This window comes from Meriones unguiculatus, chromosome 11 (genome assembly GCF_030254825.1).
Source record: "Meriones unguiculatus strain TT.TT164.6M chromosome 11, Bangor_MerUng_6.1, whole genome shotgun sequence".
Lineage (NCBI taxonomy): Eukaryota > Metazoa > Chordata > Mammalia > Rodentia > Muridae > Meriones > Meriones unguiculatus.
This window is the reverse complement of record NC_083359.1, coordinates 18766418-18782543: the sequence shown is the minus strand read 5'-3', so window position 1 is coordinate 18782543 and position 16126 is coordinate 18766418. Positions and strand designations below refer to the sequence as shown.

At 51.3% G+C, this 16126-nt stretch overlaps 1 protein-coding gene across 3 annotated transcripts in view; it reads right to left on the bottom strand.

Annotated features, from left to right (window-relative positions):
* Jade2 (jade family PHD finger 2) overlaps positions 1–16126 on the bottom strand; it is a 48667-nt gene that overhangs the window by 21306 nt on the left and 11235 nt on the right. For all 3 annotated transcript variants that reach the window (XM_060363742.1, XM_060363741.1, XM_060363743.1), the window contains exons 3-4: positions 14939–15033; positions 1541–1698 (exon numbers count right to left, since the gene is read on the bottom strand). In XM_060363742.1, coding sequence (XP_060219725.1) covers positions 1541–1698; positions 14939–15033 — 253 coding nt within the window. The remainder of the gene's footprint in view (positions 1–1540; positions 1699–14938; positions 15034–16126) is intronic.

The following is a 16126-nucleotide window of genomic DNA, read 5'->3' as shown; positions in this document are numbered from 1 at the left end:
GTGTGTAATGGTCATCCTTGGATACATAGGAAGACCAGCTCGGGACACGAGACCATGTCTCAAAAAACGAACAAACACAAACAAAAACACCTGGGCTACAACAAAGCAACTGAATCAGATAAAGGATGCTGGGACCTCAGGAGGCCAGGACAGCACGGCCCCTCTCCACGTCATCAGATAAGCCACCAGCACACAAGCCACCAGGGTGGAGGCAAGTGCAATAAACTGTCATGCCACACACAGTTCTCATTTAATCCTGACCTCCACACCATCAGGTAGGCACTGGTATTAAAATCATCCCCGTTCCACAGTGGAGCAGAGTAACTCAGAGAAGTCAGGCCATGGTTCTCCTGACTGACAAGGTCAGGGCATGAAACCCACTAGGATCTTGGGCCATGTTACAGGCCCTAGAAGGGGATCCATCCATCCATCCATCCACCCATCCACCTACCCACCCACCCACCAATCCATCTACCCCTCATTATGTTCCCAGTGTGGTCCTCAGGCATTCCAGCTTCCTGATTCTCAGAGGGCCCAGACACTTAAGTCCCCGGAGAAAAGGCCTTCCCACATCCAGTCTCTCACAGAGTTTGGCTGAGTCTCCCTGTGGTTCTAGCTCAGGGGTGCCATGAATCAGGCTCTTCATATGTGTAGCTGCCAGGAAGCAATGGCGCCAATGTCAAAGGAGGGGATAGCTGTGACCTTTGCCCCAAGCTCTGTCTACTTGTCCTCAAGCAAAAGCCAAGAGGCGGCCAACACCAGGAAGAAATATTAACATGAGTGGATCAATTCAGGTGAGCTGGTGGGACAGGGAGGCCAGGCCACCAGTCCCCTGAGGTTGCAAAAGGAAAACACTTCTGAGGCAAGACCATATGTGGTTAAATTCTGACAAGAGTCCCTGCCCACAAGACCAGCAGGCTATGAAGCCCTTGAGGACTCTGATCCGGCCCTAGAAGGACAGATTCCTCAAGGGCTGACACCACCAACTTCTTCCGAAGCCTCTACTGGCTGATGGGTACCAGGCTCCATCCTCTAAGAGCTGCTTTAAAGGATGGTTTAAAAGTACTTCAGAACAACATGGCTTATTCTCATTGTAAGGGATGGGGAAAAGTCTGGAGATTTCCCTCATCTGCTCTGTCTGATGTAATTGCAACCTTCGAACCCTAGCCATTTCTGTTACGTCTGCTTATAGGCAGCTCACATCCTGAGTCTTCTCCAGCCACAAGGAAAACAGGTATCACCCTTATTTCAGAAACAAGGAAGATTACATTTCTGGCTCAAGGTCCTACTGACAGTAAGAAGCAATTTGGACCAATGCAATATGGCTTCAGAGCTGAGTGCAAGCCCAAATCCTCAAAGGTAACCCAACCAGTGTTTCTGAACCAATGTTTGTTGTTGTTGTTGTTGTCTGGTGTGAGAATTAACCACCTCATAGAGACAGGCTGGGGAGGAATCCCAGGACTGGTAGGCCCCTCACCAAAAAGCAGCCTCTCAGATTCATCCCCTGCCCCAGTGGTCCTAGCCTGGCCACCTGGCTCACCTCACCACAGGCTCTGGAATGGCCTCCGCTCCAGCAGGTACCTGCACACCTTTCTCCCATTCTTGTCGCCATGGGTCGGCCAGGATATAGTAGTCATCCGGGCTGAGCTGGTATGAATCCGGGATCTTCATGGCTGTGATCAAGTCTGTCCGGAAAACCTGGCAGAGGTGGGAGGGGAAGGAGTCACCGGATACGGCAGAGAGGCTGGCTTCATTGGCCAGGGGAGCAGGCAAGCATGAAAGCAGGGCCAGTGAGAGCTAAAGGCCCTTGACCTGAGTTCAGAATCTGGGACCCACACGGTAAAAGGAGATTCCTGCAAATTGCCCTCTGCCTCCTAGAATAGAGAGACAGGTTGAGAAAGAAAGCCAAGAACTGGTAAGTCCCTCACCAAAAAAGCAGCCTCCTTTTCTTCCCCAGCCCAACGGTCCCAACCTGGCCTCCTGGCTCCCATAGCCACACACAGACAAACAGAACAAATAGAGTAGGAACCCAATACTACTGGCTTTGTGAGTGTTCTGTGCCATACGTCTAAAATATGTGTGCAAATTTGCAGCCAGACGCACAAATGTACATATAAACCAAGGCTCTCTAGTGCCAGAAAGGAAGACTTAAATTTTAGACAAAGAGTAAAGCAAGAGGCTGGGGCTTGGGAAGTTTCCATGAGCAAGGACTACCAAGTTCTCTCAGAAACACTACCCATTTCACCAAGAAGCAGGACTCTCTAGTCCCACCCTTGGTTGGTATGTGGTAGGAGAGGAAGGCCTTTGTCTTCCTTCATCCTTAAGCCTATCCGGAATTCCCACTTCCTGGGTTTCTTTGGCCACTGACCTGCTCCCTCACTAGAAAACTTGTTCTTCCCATAGTTCAGTCTGCTACCTCCCAACTGCTACCCAGCTGGCAATGATGAAGCCTCCCGCCTCTGCACCCCACCCCCAGAGGTTGCTGTGGAACACAGGGGTGCCGCTAGACACCCGGGACTCACTCAAGTGCCAGCTTTCCCAGTGGTCATCCCTTGAGTGTCACAAGGTAAGGGCAAGCTCATGTCAACGGGACGGGAGAAACCACTTCTAGCACACTCCAGGCCCAAGCCCCACCTGCCCCGTGAGGCCCTTTCACTAAGTCAACGCCCACTGCTGAAGTCTAAGTCCTGGGGGCTTGGTCAGTTCACATGGGCCTCTCAATCCTCTTGACAAACCCGTCTGCCTGCCGCAACCCAGTGCCTGCTGGGGCCAAGTCCCGGTGTGCCTTGTGGGATCAAGGGCCACATCCACAGGAAAACAGCTGAATGGGTTTACCAATGGGCCTAGAAGCAGAATCTCACAGAATCTAATTAATATCTGCATCCAGCTAGAGAGGGCTCTGACTTGAAAAAAGGTCAAGTTTCTTGAAGACTCTATTTGCCAATATAATTTAATTGTTAAGACTAACACCCTAACATTTAATTAGGGTGCCAGTGTGAAAAAATTAAAACCAGATTAGATTAAATGCTAATTAAACAGAAGATGGAATGTGGCTAGGATTTCACAGCCCCGATAATTTGCATATCTTATTAGCAAGCAGCAAGAGAGCTAAGACAAGAGTGCAAACGCCAGGCACCAGGTACTTTCAGGAGGCAGTCGACTTTACGCTGGTGAGAGGCTTTCCCCGCTGGGGCTTCTGGAGAGTAAAGCAGTAAAGCAGTGCTGAGACTCGGTTATTTCCCCAGGAGCCTCAATACAGGATCTAGTACAACCCAGATCCGAGCTGATGTAGAACTCCCTCAAACTTCTCACTGGTGGGACCTCCCAGACCCTGCAGCTTTGATGCCACAGGGACCCACTGAACTGGGACACCCCATCCACAAATCAACCGCTGAAGAGGCAACGTAGCTAGAAATACCCTGCTGGAGCCTGGCTGAGGTCCCGGGACTCTGATGGCAGAGGCAGGAGGACTGCCTCCAGACTGCCTGGTCTATGGAGTGAGTTCCAGACCAGCCGTGACTACCTCCGCAACAACAAAAGGGCTAGAGATGTAGCTCAGTTTTGACTGCCTAACATGGACAAACCCTGGGCGAGGTCTCCAGTACCATGTAAAACTGGGTATGGTGGGGCGTGCTTCTAATTTTAGCACGTGGGGGATGGAGGCAGGACGACAGTTTCTAGACCCCCTCTACAAGGCTCCAGGCCAGCATGGACCACAGGAGGACCTTGTCCCAAAGATAAAACTACAGTCCTCCTTCTGGACTGTATCGTAACAGTCACCTCCTCAGAGCCCTTAACTTACCGACAACTCTGGGACTGCAGGGTACCTGGCTGAGCGACTTTCCACCCGACACACACACACACACATAGAAGCTGCCTGCTTTGACTGTGTCGTGTTTCTTGTCCTCTCTCCTGTCCTACATCGCTCTGCCGTCAGCGGTGCAGTTAAGAGCCGGTGCTGCAGTTGGGAGTGACCAGAGTGCCAGGTCACGCTGGCAGAGGCAGCCCTGCCCTGACTCAAGACTCCAGGGTCCTCAGAACAGGAAGGGACCTGGGGCTCAACTTGGGGTCCTAATTTAGCATGTTGGTCCAAGTTTTAAGTTTTGTCCCCCTCATCAGGGAAAAGGTGATGACGCACTAGAGGCCGTTTTAGCCAGGACTCCTCAGGGAAACATAGAGCTAGCACTGCAGGTGGCAGCCACCTCAGTAGGTAGCAGCAGTCTAAGAGCCGAGCTTACCTGTGTTTCAGCGGGGGGACGTAGCTCACTGTATTGTATGCACCTACTGTCAACTGGGCTGCCCTTAGGGGCCTTTAGGGTCCTGACAACATCCTATGTCAGGATCTGCATCCTATGACATCACATGGGCCAGGTGCTTCTGACACAATCCGTCTGCCACTCCCACCTTCTCTCTCTCTCTCTCTCTCTCTGCTTCTGTTTCTCTGTCAAGGTGCCCCCTCCCCCCATATCTCCCGTCTTTCTCTGTCTCTCTGCCCTCATGGCTCACTCAGGCCCTAACTCTCTTCTGCTTCCCTTGCCCCGAATACTCTTTCAGTGTCTGTTGTAAGTGTGTGGCATCATTTTTATATAGATGCTAACAGTGGTTCAGATTCTCCTCTGGGATGTCTTCTGGAGAACTTCAGATTCTTACACTTGGTGCTCACTTACAGGGCTGCCTGTAAGAGTTTACAGGCCTCTGCAACCAAACCTGGTCTCATCTCAGTATTCCTTAGATGGCAGATCCAAAACCAGACCTTTAGAATTACTGCCAGCGATTGGGTAAATGGAGGTTCCCACGTTCAAGTCTCTTCTTCCATCTCTGCTCGCTCTCCCAAAAGTTTCAAAAGTACACCTAAAGGGATCTTCTCCTTAACCTACTTAACTTTGTCTCTGCCCTTATAATTGCCACTATCCTGCCAGACTCAGGTGTTTCCCACATCCAAGACAGCGCTGAAGCAGCTGTCCACGTGTTCCAGTCTAACCTCTAAGACCTCATCAAGCCAAACCTGCACTTTTGCTCCCCAGCCACGGATGTTCTCACAGATCCTGGACAGCCTGCTCGTCCTGCACTTGGCCAACAGTTCAGCCTTTTAGCCTCCCTATCACCGCCCCAGAGCCAGCAGGAAGTATCCAAAATAGTTGACTTCTTCACCCATTATCCACTTATCAACAAAAGGCTGGAATGGTGTGCTTCAGGCCCAGGACCTGGTTCCTGGGTTCCCCCAGCATTCCTCAGTCCTATCTGCTGTTGGGCATGGCTGGCAACTCCACCCCCTACCCTGAACTTTCCAGGGCAGGGGCTTCCCCTTCTCTTCACCATGTAATCTAAATATTTTGGTGCTCTTACTCCCCCCCCCACATGGCAGCCAAGAGCTGCCTCCAATGAACCTACATTTATATACTTCAACTTGCCTTGCATGAGAAGCAGCCCAACGTCCTCATGCCTCGCTACCCCTCCCTAGCGCATCGTTTTTTAATTAAACAAAAAGGGAGGAATGTCATGTTGTGCAGGCCCCTGCCCTTAGGGGCCTTTAGGGTTCTGACAATGTCCTATATCAGTACCTGTGTCCTAAATGTTACCTCGGCCAGGTGCTTCTGATATAACCCGTCTGCCACTCCCACCTTCTCTCTCTCTTGCTCTCTCCACTCTTGTTCTCTCTGCTTTTGTTTCTCTGTCTGGGAACCCCCCTACCCCCATATCTGTCTCTCTGTCTCTCTGCCCTCATGGCTCACTGAGGCCCTAACTCTCTTCTTCTTCCCTTACCCTGAATAAACGCTTTCATATGAGATCTGTTGTATATGCGTGGCATCATTTTTATATAAATCCTAACACCTAGAATGCCTTACCATAGGTTCATTCCCAGCACCTGTAACCTGAGCACTCAACAGGTGGCCGCAGGAAATCTAGAAGTTCAAGGTTAGGCAAGAAAAGTGACTCAAGTGAGTGAAAGTACTTTCCACACTGGCCTGATGACCTGCCCTCAGTTCCACAGGACCACAGTGGAAGGAGAACTGGGGCACAGAGGTTATCATCTGACCTTCAGTGACTTGTATGGGACACGGACACACAGACACAGACACAGACACACACTCATCAGTTCAAGGCTATCCTCGGCTACGTACTGAGGGGCTGCATGAGACCCCACAGAAGGCTTTTGGCTGTTGAGACAGAATCTCCTTAGCACAGCTGAGACTGGATTCAAAATCCTCCTGCTTCAGCCTCCCAAAATCTGGAATTACAGGTGTGCCCCCATCACACCCAGAAAGAGCTGCTCTTACAGTCTTCATACGTAGCTACCACTGCCTCCACCTCGCCGCCCTCTTAGGATCCAAGCGGACCTGAATTAGCTCAGGGACTCTGAATTAGCATGAAGCCAAATCAGGTGGATTCCAGTAGAACCATATGCAAATCTGGAGGCCTTTACCCGTCCAAGTCCTCAGGAAGGCCTCTGTGTTAATACTGTCAACCTCACGGGGTCATCTACATTAGGTTAGCTGAAGCGGCAGGACCCAGCTAAACCCTGGGGGCCACTATTCCACTGGCTGGGGTTCCTGACTGAATAAAAAAGTTGGAAGCAAGCCAGGCGGTGGTGACGTCCATCCTCTTTACTTTCTTGCAAAGTGACCAGACTTGAAGCTCCAGACTTGAAGGGCCATGACTTCCCCCTCCACAACTAAATTCTTTCTCCTTCAAGTTCCTTTCGTCAGGGTATTCTGACAGCAACAGATGGGGCTGACTAATGCAGCTCCCCAGCTCCCTGTGGCTGCCACTGTCCTCACAGCCAGCCAAGCATTTTTGCACCCTTGACAAAGAGGGGCCGGCCCGCTTCACCTGGCCTCCTCAAAGCTTGCAGGAACCTTTGCTCTCAAGCAGCCAGGGTCCTGGGCTTTGTCTACAATGCCCAATGTCCCTGTTGTTGCAATCTCCTGCTTTTCTGGTATATCCTCCCTGCTGGATGAGCTCAGTGAGGTCCGGCTAGGTCAAAAGATACTGGTCAAGGCTGCACACAGGGCCTGGCAGATGCTGGGTGCAGGCTCCAGGTGTTTCCACGGGTCAACACCCTGGTTTCAGGTGCAGGCTACAGCTGAATACTCACAGTCACCTTCCCAAGTAGGTAGACAGCTGATCGCCAACATCATGGCCTGTTTCCCAACCTCCATATTTTCTGTCTGAACTACCAGAGGTTAAGGTTTGGAGAACGCTTAATGATTTTCCTAAAACTGCTTTGAATAATTTATGAAAACTAAATATAGAATAAAATTGACACTGATGAGCAGAATTCTTGCTGTGGCAAGAAAAGTTGAGGGGCTTGGAAAACAAGCAATTTTCTTAGGATATGAATGTTTACTAGTTTTCTCTCTTTTGGTTGTCTTTAAAGGTCCGCTGCCTAGCAACCAACTTCTGCTGAGCTGCTGGGGATATTAACTGTAGCTTTCTCTAACCAAACGAAGGTTCCTCAAAGGCTTCAAACTCTACCAACCAACCCACGTGCCTGGGGTGCAAAGACCCCTCTCTTCCCACATGTGAGGACGTTACCCGGGAGCTCAGGACACGGCCCTGCCCTACACTTCCTTTCCCCAAGACCATAGGCTACTTGTTTTCTGTACCTGCTGCCCAGAAAGGGCTGAAAACTGGCTCTGAGGGAGTATCTGTGGAATTGGAGTGACCTGCGTCACTCCAATAATGACACTGGGCAGCTTTCAAAGTACGCTGACACTAGGCCAGGAGACACAGAGAACGTCAAGGGGCCGGGTGTGATCAGCCTGAAACTCTTCACCACGGAAGCTAGGTTCTCTGCTTCCTTTTCTCCGATGCTGGACGACTGGGGAAGTCTGGTTACTTATGAAAGAGCACCGAATGCTGTTACACAGGAGCTGGGGGTGTAGACCAGTCCATGCAGCGCTTGCTCAGCATGCAGGAAGCCTGTGCATGCCTGAATCCCCAGCACGAGAGGCAGAGGCAGGGGAATCATGAGTTCAAGACTTGTCCACAGCTATCCAGTGAGTATGAGGCCACCCAGTTTCAATGTAAACTAAATCACATACCCATGCAGACGCAGACACACACAGACACACACGCTGCCGATGACAATCTCCTTCAATAAGCCACGTAAGACAGGCACTGCACGTGGCCTGTATGTCCAGTCTTTCCTGTGTCTATTCTGTAGCACCATCCTCAGCGTGTAGTAACTCCTGAGGAAAAGCTTGTGGAATGAGTGGGTAAATAAATACAAAACAAACAAAACAACAACCTCCCCTCCCCCTCCCCAGAAATACAGCTAACTGGAAAGTTCCTACCAGGCACAATGTTTGTATGCATGTAGGACTGGATGGAGGGAGAACCCAGAAATGGGTCCTGACCGCTGTCCCAAAGCCAATATAAATGGCTTTGGCGAGGACCTGCGTCTCTTTACTTCTATCCTTTCTGCCCAAGGAAGCTTTGGGGATCTGTCCTGAACTTTGCTTTTTTATTTACTTTTTTCTTTTCTTTTTTTTTTTTTTAAGATGAGGCCTTAGGTAGCCCAGGCTGGGCAACTGAACTGTCTAGCCCCTTGTCTCCTCACCCCCCTGGGGATTACATATACACACCATATTTTTATGGGAAACCAACCCAGGGCTTCACACACGCTAGGCCTCCTACCCACGGAGTTACTTCGGCATTCTCTGAAATTCATTTCCTTGAGATTTAATCTTGTGAGTGTGCGTATGCCCTTTGGGAGCGGGGACCCATGGAGGCTAGAAGAGTGCTGGATGCCCTGGCCTGGGGTTTGGGGTGCTTGTGAGCCACTCAACTTGAGTGCTAAGAACCAGGCTCCAGTCCTCAGCAAGAGCAGCACTGTTACTCGCTGAGCCATCTCTCCAACCCCAGGAACCTTCCTTTAAATCACAGTTGTTTCCCGGGTGCCCCGTCTTGTCAGAAGTAACATTTTGTGATGCTAAGGCACAAGTGCACCTGCCAAACAGTTTCCCTGCGCGGCCCACCCTCATGCCTGGTCCCCTTATTTCACAGAGTGAAGACTAAAACTCGGGCATGAACAAACTACTTGCTACGGGTCTTTCTTCAGCCCTGTCCCGCCCCCCCCCCCCAGTACTTACCACCCCCACCCCCAGCCAGCCAGATATTTATTTCAACTTTCAAGCAATCTTTTCTGGGCTGGAACCTGATACAGTTTTTCAGCCAAGAGAAAATTCACATTACATATTAGGTATGCAATCCCAGACGGGTTGAGGGGAATAGTGACCCTCATGCAGCTCCAGCTTCAAGCTACCACTGGCGCTCAAAAAAAAAAAAAAAAATTGGAAAACCACTCAACATCTCCTGCTCTTATTTTCATGAGGATAACAGCGCTTCCTGCTCTTAAAGAGAATTTACGACACACATTTCCTTTGCAAGACAAGTCCCAGAGGCCGGGAGGTTTTTCCAGCTGGCGGGGGGAAGAGCTCCGTCTCTGACTCTACTTAAGATGTGGAGTGGACGTGGCCCTCACCATCCCCAACAACCCCACACCCACCCCACCCCACCCCACCCCGGTGAAGTCTCGGAGAACAAGTGCCTCACCCTGGAAGAAAAGCGTGTACCCCACCCCCACCCAACTGGCTAGAAAGCTAGTTCTAACAGGGACAAGCAGGGAACTTCCTGGGGGGGGGGGTTCTCCTCTTTTATTTAAGTGTGTGAGCATTCTGCATGCGATGACACAGGATGCCATATCGATTTCCTTTGTCCGTCTGTCTGTTTGGAGTCAGGGTGGCTAGCCCAGACAGGCCTCTATTTGCTACATAGTGGACATGACCTCGAACATCTGATCCTCCTGCCTCCACCTCCTGAATGCAGGGATTACAGGCACGCACCACCATGCCTGGTGTATTCAGTGCTGGGGGACTAAACCTAAGGTTTAGTGTGTGCTCCCAGCCATCATCGGTCTGTTTACCTGTTTTTAGGCGGGGTCTCACGTAACCCAGACTAGCTTCGAGCTTGTGTGTGGTCAGGAAGGACTTTGAATCTCTCACGTATTTGTGTGTATGCTGTGTGTGTGTGTGTGTGTGTGTGTAAGGGGTGTGCCACAGCACTTAGAAAGGCCAGAGGACAACTTTTTGGGCTTAATTCTCTCCTGCCATCTGTTGAGTTCCAGGGACTCAGCCCAGGTGGCCGGGTTTGCTTGGCAGCCATTTTGACCTGCTCGGACTGAGCCTTTCTGATGGCCCAACATGAAATCTCCCTGCCCTCAGGACATTTGTGCAGTGCTGGGGATCGAACCCGGGACCTCATGCACACCAGGAAGGCATCACACCAACTGAGCTGCAGTCCCAGCCCTCACTGCTGTTTTGACAGAGACTATCTTATTCCAGGCATCCAGGCGTCATCCCTGTGCCTCCAGGATTATTTCCTGGTTTCTGACCTAACAGACCGGCTGTATCATCTTTCTCTCAGGGTGTATCTTAACTTTTGGTAGTTATTTATTGTTTTAAGTAGAGCCGCAAGGCTTGGACAGTGAGTCTCCTCACACAGCTTTTTAGGACACACCTAGGGACATCCTATTGCTGAGGGTGTTTTCACTTTCTTGGCCAGATCCAGTACCTGAGGGCAGGGAGCTGGGCATCGGGAAAGGGCTTCTGTAGAATGTACAAGAGCCCAATTCTCTCCTCTAGAGACACTCATTCCTCAGCAGAACCTACAGAAGCCGGACTGTAGGGTCCCAACTCCTACGTTCCCCATTCTGGGACCATTCGAAGTGGCCAACTTCTCCTGACATCTACCCATCCCACTCTCTTCTGGAACCTTCATCTCTGGTGGTTTAAATGAAAACGGCCTCCACGGCCTCATATATTTGAATGCCTGGTCCCTAGTTGGTGGAACTGTTTAGAAGGATTAGGAGGCGTGGCCTTGTTGAAGGAGGTATATCACTAGGGGTGGGCTTGGAGGTTTCAAAAGCCCACAGCAGGCCCAGATTCTCTGCCACATGCTTGCACGTCAGATATGAGCTCTCAGCTGCTGCTCTGATGCTGCCTGCCTGCCTGCCAGCCATTAAGTTTCCTGCCATGATGATCACGGATTAACCCTCAGAAACTATAAAGCAAGCCCCCAATTAGATGTTTTATAAGTCACCTTGGTCACAGTGTCTGTTCAAGTAGTAGAATAATAACAAAGACAGCCTCCCATGGGTTCCATGGCTATCAGGAAAAGGCAGCCATATCCCTAGAACAAGGGTCTCCAGATGTTGATCTCAAGGCTCAGAGAGAGAGAGCGAGTGACAGAGAGAGAGAGGAGTCCCTTGCCAAGCATCCCAAAACTCCTCAGAGGCAAAGCAGGCTAGACTTCTCCCAGTAGAAGAATTCCCTAACATCCACACCCACACCCACACCTAGCCAGGCCTCCCAGGCACCCTCTGTGCTGGCTGACCTTACTAAGGAGCAGAGGCTCCCTGACACACAGAGTCCTGCCTCTAGATAGGTGGCCTAGGGGAAATCCCCACTGCTTGGCCCGTCCTTCAGTCTTAGGCTCAACGCAGCCTGTAGCACCAACCACAGGGCAGGTCTCCAGGTCTCTTTCAGAACCGTCCTTAGCACCCCCAGGTAGCCCTCTGGCTCAGAAGAAACCTGTCCATTGCAAGGGTGTGTGTGTGTCTCTCATGGGGACAGCATGACAACAGCCAGGGGGGAATGGGTGAGAAGCCCCTTCTATTGGCCTCATTTAAGATACTGTTTGCCACTTAGGAAGCTTGCTGGAGGCAAGAAGCCTGAAGCCCCACTTGGGGCAATTAAAGCCGACCTCTCAACTTTTTCCCCAGAAAGAAGGCTCTTACCTACCTAAGTACTGGCCTCTACCTGGGGGTAGATGGCTGGAGCTGGAATAGCAAAGATGACCTCAGACTGCAACTCAACTTCAGAGTCTATGAAGCCATGACCCATGGGGATGAAGCGGTAAGATGCCAACAGTACTGGGCAAGGCAGCCCAAGCCAGAACTCCAAGGCTCCAGCAGAGTTTACACAGTACCAGTTCCTCAGACGGGGTGCCCCTCTTTCCGAATCTAAGGTCCAAGGGGCAGATTTCAGCTTTGTGGGAGTCCCACAAAAAGGCCTAAGAGAAGAAGCCTGAGACCTTGGCTTGGTCGCCCCCTTTCCTTCTACCAGGAAAAAGCAGACTCCTAACCCACCCTCCCTTTCCCTTCTGCTCAGGGAGGAGCCTGGGTGAAAAGCCATATGGGAAAGCTCACTTCAGCCCTGTCCAGGGTCCTGACTCTTGGTCAGTGCTCTTTGGCCCCAGGCCAAAGAAGAGAGTGGGATGGGTAGATGTCAGGAGAAGTTGGCCACTTCGAATGATCCCAGAATGGGGAACGTAGGAGTTGGGACCCTACAGTCCGGCTTCTGTAGGTTCTGCTGAGGAATGAGTGTCTCTAGAGGAGAGAATTGGGCTCTTGTACATTCTACAGAAGCCCTTTCCCGATGCCTAGCTCCCTGCCCTCAGGCACTGGATCTGGCCAAGAAAGTGAAAACACCCTCAGCAATAGGATGTAAGGATGTACACCCTCAGCAATAGGATGTAAGCAATAGGATGTAAGTGGGACGAGCACCCCATAGACAGGCAAGGAAGGGTATTTTTCTGTTTTTTCCTAAACCTACCCCTCTGCCATTTTACAGTTTGCTGTATGCAAAGCTAAGCATCACAGGTCCTTAAGTTCTCTTCTCCACTACTGGACACGCTTAGGAATAAAAACAGGGAAGGAACCGTAGCTTCCTCAGCTCTGCAGCCACCAGGGGTAGGGGGGAGTTCTGCACCATACTGCCACAGTAAGAGTGCATAGTATGACCAGCCTGGCAACTATCCCATAGGGCCCTGGGCAGACAGGGCTCCCCAGAACCCCTTTTGTTAGGGTGCCTGGAGCCTCTGCCTCCTAACCCAGGCTCACCAGCAAGGCCCTCTGCTTCCAGGTCATTCATCAGAGCCTGTGCACACGCTTGCAGCCAAGTCCTAGCTTTTTCTCTCCACCCTCTTATGAGCCAAATCATTTGGAAGCTTTCATTCATGCTTTCTTCTCTGCCCCGCCATAACTTGGAATTTATACCGGCCACGGCTCAACCCTCTCACTCAGGGGATAAGGAAAAAGCTCTCAGGCTGCTCTCCAACCTGCTGCGGGAGGAAAGGTTTGGCTGCAGTTCAAGGCAGGGAAGACTCTTCAGTCCTCCTGGGTGGACATCACAGCCACCTGCAGGGGCTCCTGGGCTGGGACCCGGCCATTCACAGCTAGTCCCCAGGAGGCACCTTACAGAGGTTCAAGTCTATTTTTAGGTACAAAGCCTCTGGGCTGGAAAACCCAAGAGGCAGGGGAATTTTCTGCCCCATGCAAATTGTTCTTTCTTCTCAGCCTTGCTGACACACCTGTTTCCTCCCAAGGTTGATCCCAGCCAGTGTAGAAGACAATCCCCCCCCCACCTCTCCTGCCCTGCTAGCTTAGAGGGGGCGGGGCAGCAGAAGAGATGGTTCCCTCAGAAGTTTCCCACCTCATGCCAATACTCAAGAACCACGGGGAAGTTGAAGAAAGGCTGGATTCTCAGAGGCAACATCCCCAATAAATGAGGATGGCAGTTCCTGCCTCGGAGGACCAGGAGAGCCAAAAACAAACAAACAAACAAAACCGATCACACCATTTACTCATTCATGAAGAGGCAGAGCCTGCCAAGATCCCATCCTGTATTTGCTTCCCAAACTGTATTTGGTACACTGTCCTCCCATGTAGCCAGCTAAGGAGGAGGGTACAGAAGAGCCCCAGCTTCCAACTCCCTCGTTCACAACACCCCCAAAAATACCTCCATACACTTCTACCCAACCCAAGTTCGAAAGTTATCAGGGCTGCGAGAACCCTCTCACAGGGTCCCAAGCCCACCTCCCAAGGGGAAGGGCCTAAAGCAGGGCATTTTGGGATTCAAGGAGTCTTTTTTTTTTTTTTTTTTAAATACAAAGCTCTGGGGAAGAGCACCTACGTGCATACAGGAAGACCACCCCAAATTACACATTTAGGGGCTGGTAAAAATTGACACCAGATGATCCCAGCGGAGTAGGAGCAGGAGAAAAGAGGGGGTGGCTTGGGAAAAGACATGGTCCTGGACCCCACCCCAACTGCAAAACAGCTGCATGTGAAAAGTACAGGGGTGAAAATGCACAGCCCTCCACACTCCCACAGCCATATTTACACCAAGAGCCTCTTTTCTGCCCAGTGCCCTGCTGGCAAAGTCCCAAGCAGGACTGCATGCAGGTTTCCATCGGCTACAGGAAGGGGCTTGCTGTTGGTTCATGTGCCAGGGACCCCCCCCTCCACAGAAGCCAGAAACACCTCTCTCTACTTGCAGACCAGGAAACCCCTCTTTCTGAGTTTGAGGCCAGCCTGGCCTACACAGCATGTTCCAAGCCAGCCAGGGCTACCCAAGAGAGACCTGGTCTCACAACAACAAATGCACCAGACTGTGTCACTGCCCCACTTAGGAACACACAAAACATTCTCTCAGGTCAAGAGGAAAGGCTTAGGCCAGCGGTTCTCAATCGTCCCAATGCTGTGACCCTTTAATACAGTTCCTCATGTTGTGGGGACTCTCCCCCAACCATCTAATTATTTCATTGCTACTTCATAATTGTACCATTCCTACTGTTATGAATGATAATGTAAATAACTGAAATGCAGGACACCTGATATGTGACCCCTGGGAAGGGGTCATTCAATCCCCCCCACAAGGGGTCGCAACCCACGGGTTGGGAACCACGGCTTGGACTTAACTGGTTTCCCCCATTCATTCCATCCTGCCATACTGGCCGTGGGCCCTCTGTCGAGAACACATGGCCTTCCGTGCATCTCCTCAGTTCGTTCTCTTACTCCCCACAGGTATCACTCTAGTCACCTCCCCGCCCCAGCCTCATCCTTCCCGGAACCTTCCCCAGCACTGCTACCTACCTCTGAGGGCTTCTTTTCGTTCTGCCGGGGCCAGCCCGACTTGGTACTGCTGGGCAATTTGGAACATCTTGATGCTGATGTGGATATCACGTGACCTGCAGAGAGCACACAGGCCATGAGGGGTCCTGAAGAGTCAGAAGCGGCACCCCAACCACACAGAGGACCAAAGTCTCAAGGAGAGTCCTGGCTTGTCGGATCAGAAGATGGGAGGCACTGGTACCTGCTCTGGGCCCCAATCTTTCCAAAGACCAATGGAAATGCAAAGGCTCCTTCGCTCAACCACTGAAAACGGGCCTTAAGAAATGAAAGGCAGTTACCAGCTGCTTCTGTGGCTCCAGAGAAGTCCCCGGCCCTCTCTGAGGTTCTGCTTCCTACTTGGTCAAGGAATGTTGGAACACTCCAGGCCCTGTCTCCAGTATGCCCCAGCTTAGATGCCCCATGGCAGTCCTGGATGCCCCAGTGGGTTGCAGAAGCAGGGGAGGGCATAGGGGGGGAGGGCATAGGGAAGTAAGAATCTGAACAGACCAGTAGACTGCCAGGCTAGACCCAAGTCAGCCTCCTACTTACTGGTCACCTCAGGCAAATGATTTGATCTCTGCAGGCCTGGAAGAGGTGGGTGGGTGTGCCATAATGAAGTGTCAATGCCAACTTGATAAGGAATCATCTAGCAGATAAGCCTCAGCACACCTGGGAGGGGTCAGTTACCCTCTGCCTAAGCCTCGGAGGGACTATTTTGACTGGGTTGACTGAGGTGGGAAGGATCCTATACGAAAAGTGGGCTGCACCCCCCCATCTCCACCCCAAGCATGGGTCCTGGAATGTATAAAATGAAGAAAGCTGAGTTACAGCAAATTCATCTCTCTTCTTCCCAACTGCAGTGCATCAAGTTCTTGCCGCCACGACGGGCTGGACTCTCGAACTGTGAGCCAAAATAAACCCTTCCTTAAGCTGTTCCTGTCAGGGGACTTCGTCACAGCAACAGAAAGAGACTAAGATAGGCTGGCCTCGAACTCACGCTCCTCCTTCCTCAGCCTCCTCGGTGCTGGGATTCTTGCTGGCCTCTAATATGAGTTGTGATGATTCAGATACGAGTGCCTCAAAAGACCTTGTCCTTGGGACTATGCTGATGGGAGGTGGTGTGGCTTTTCAGAACCTTTCCTTTTGTAAGTTAATAACCTTGTAGTATTC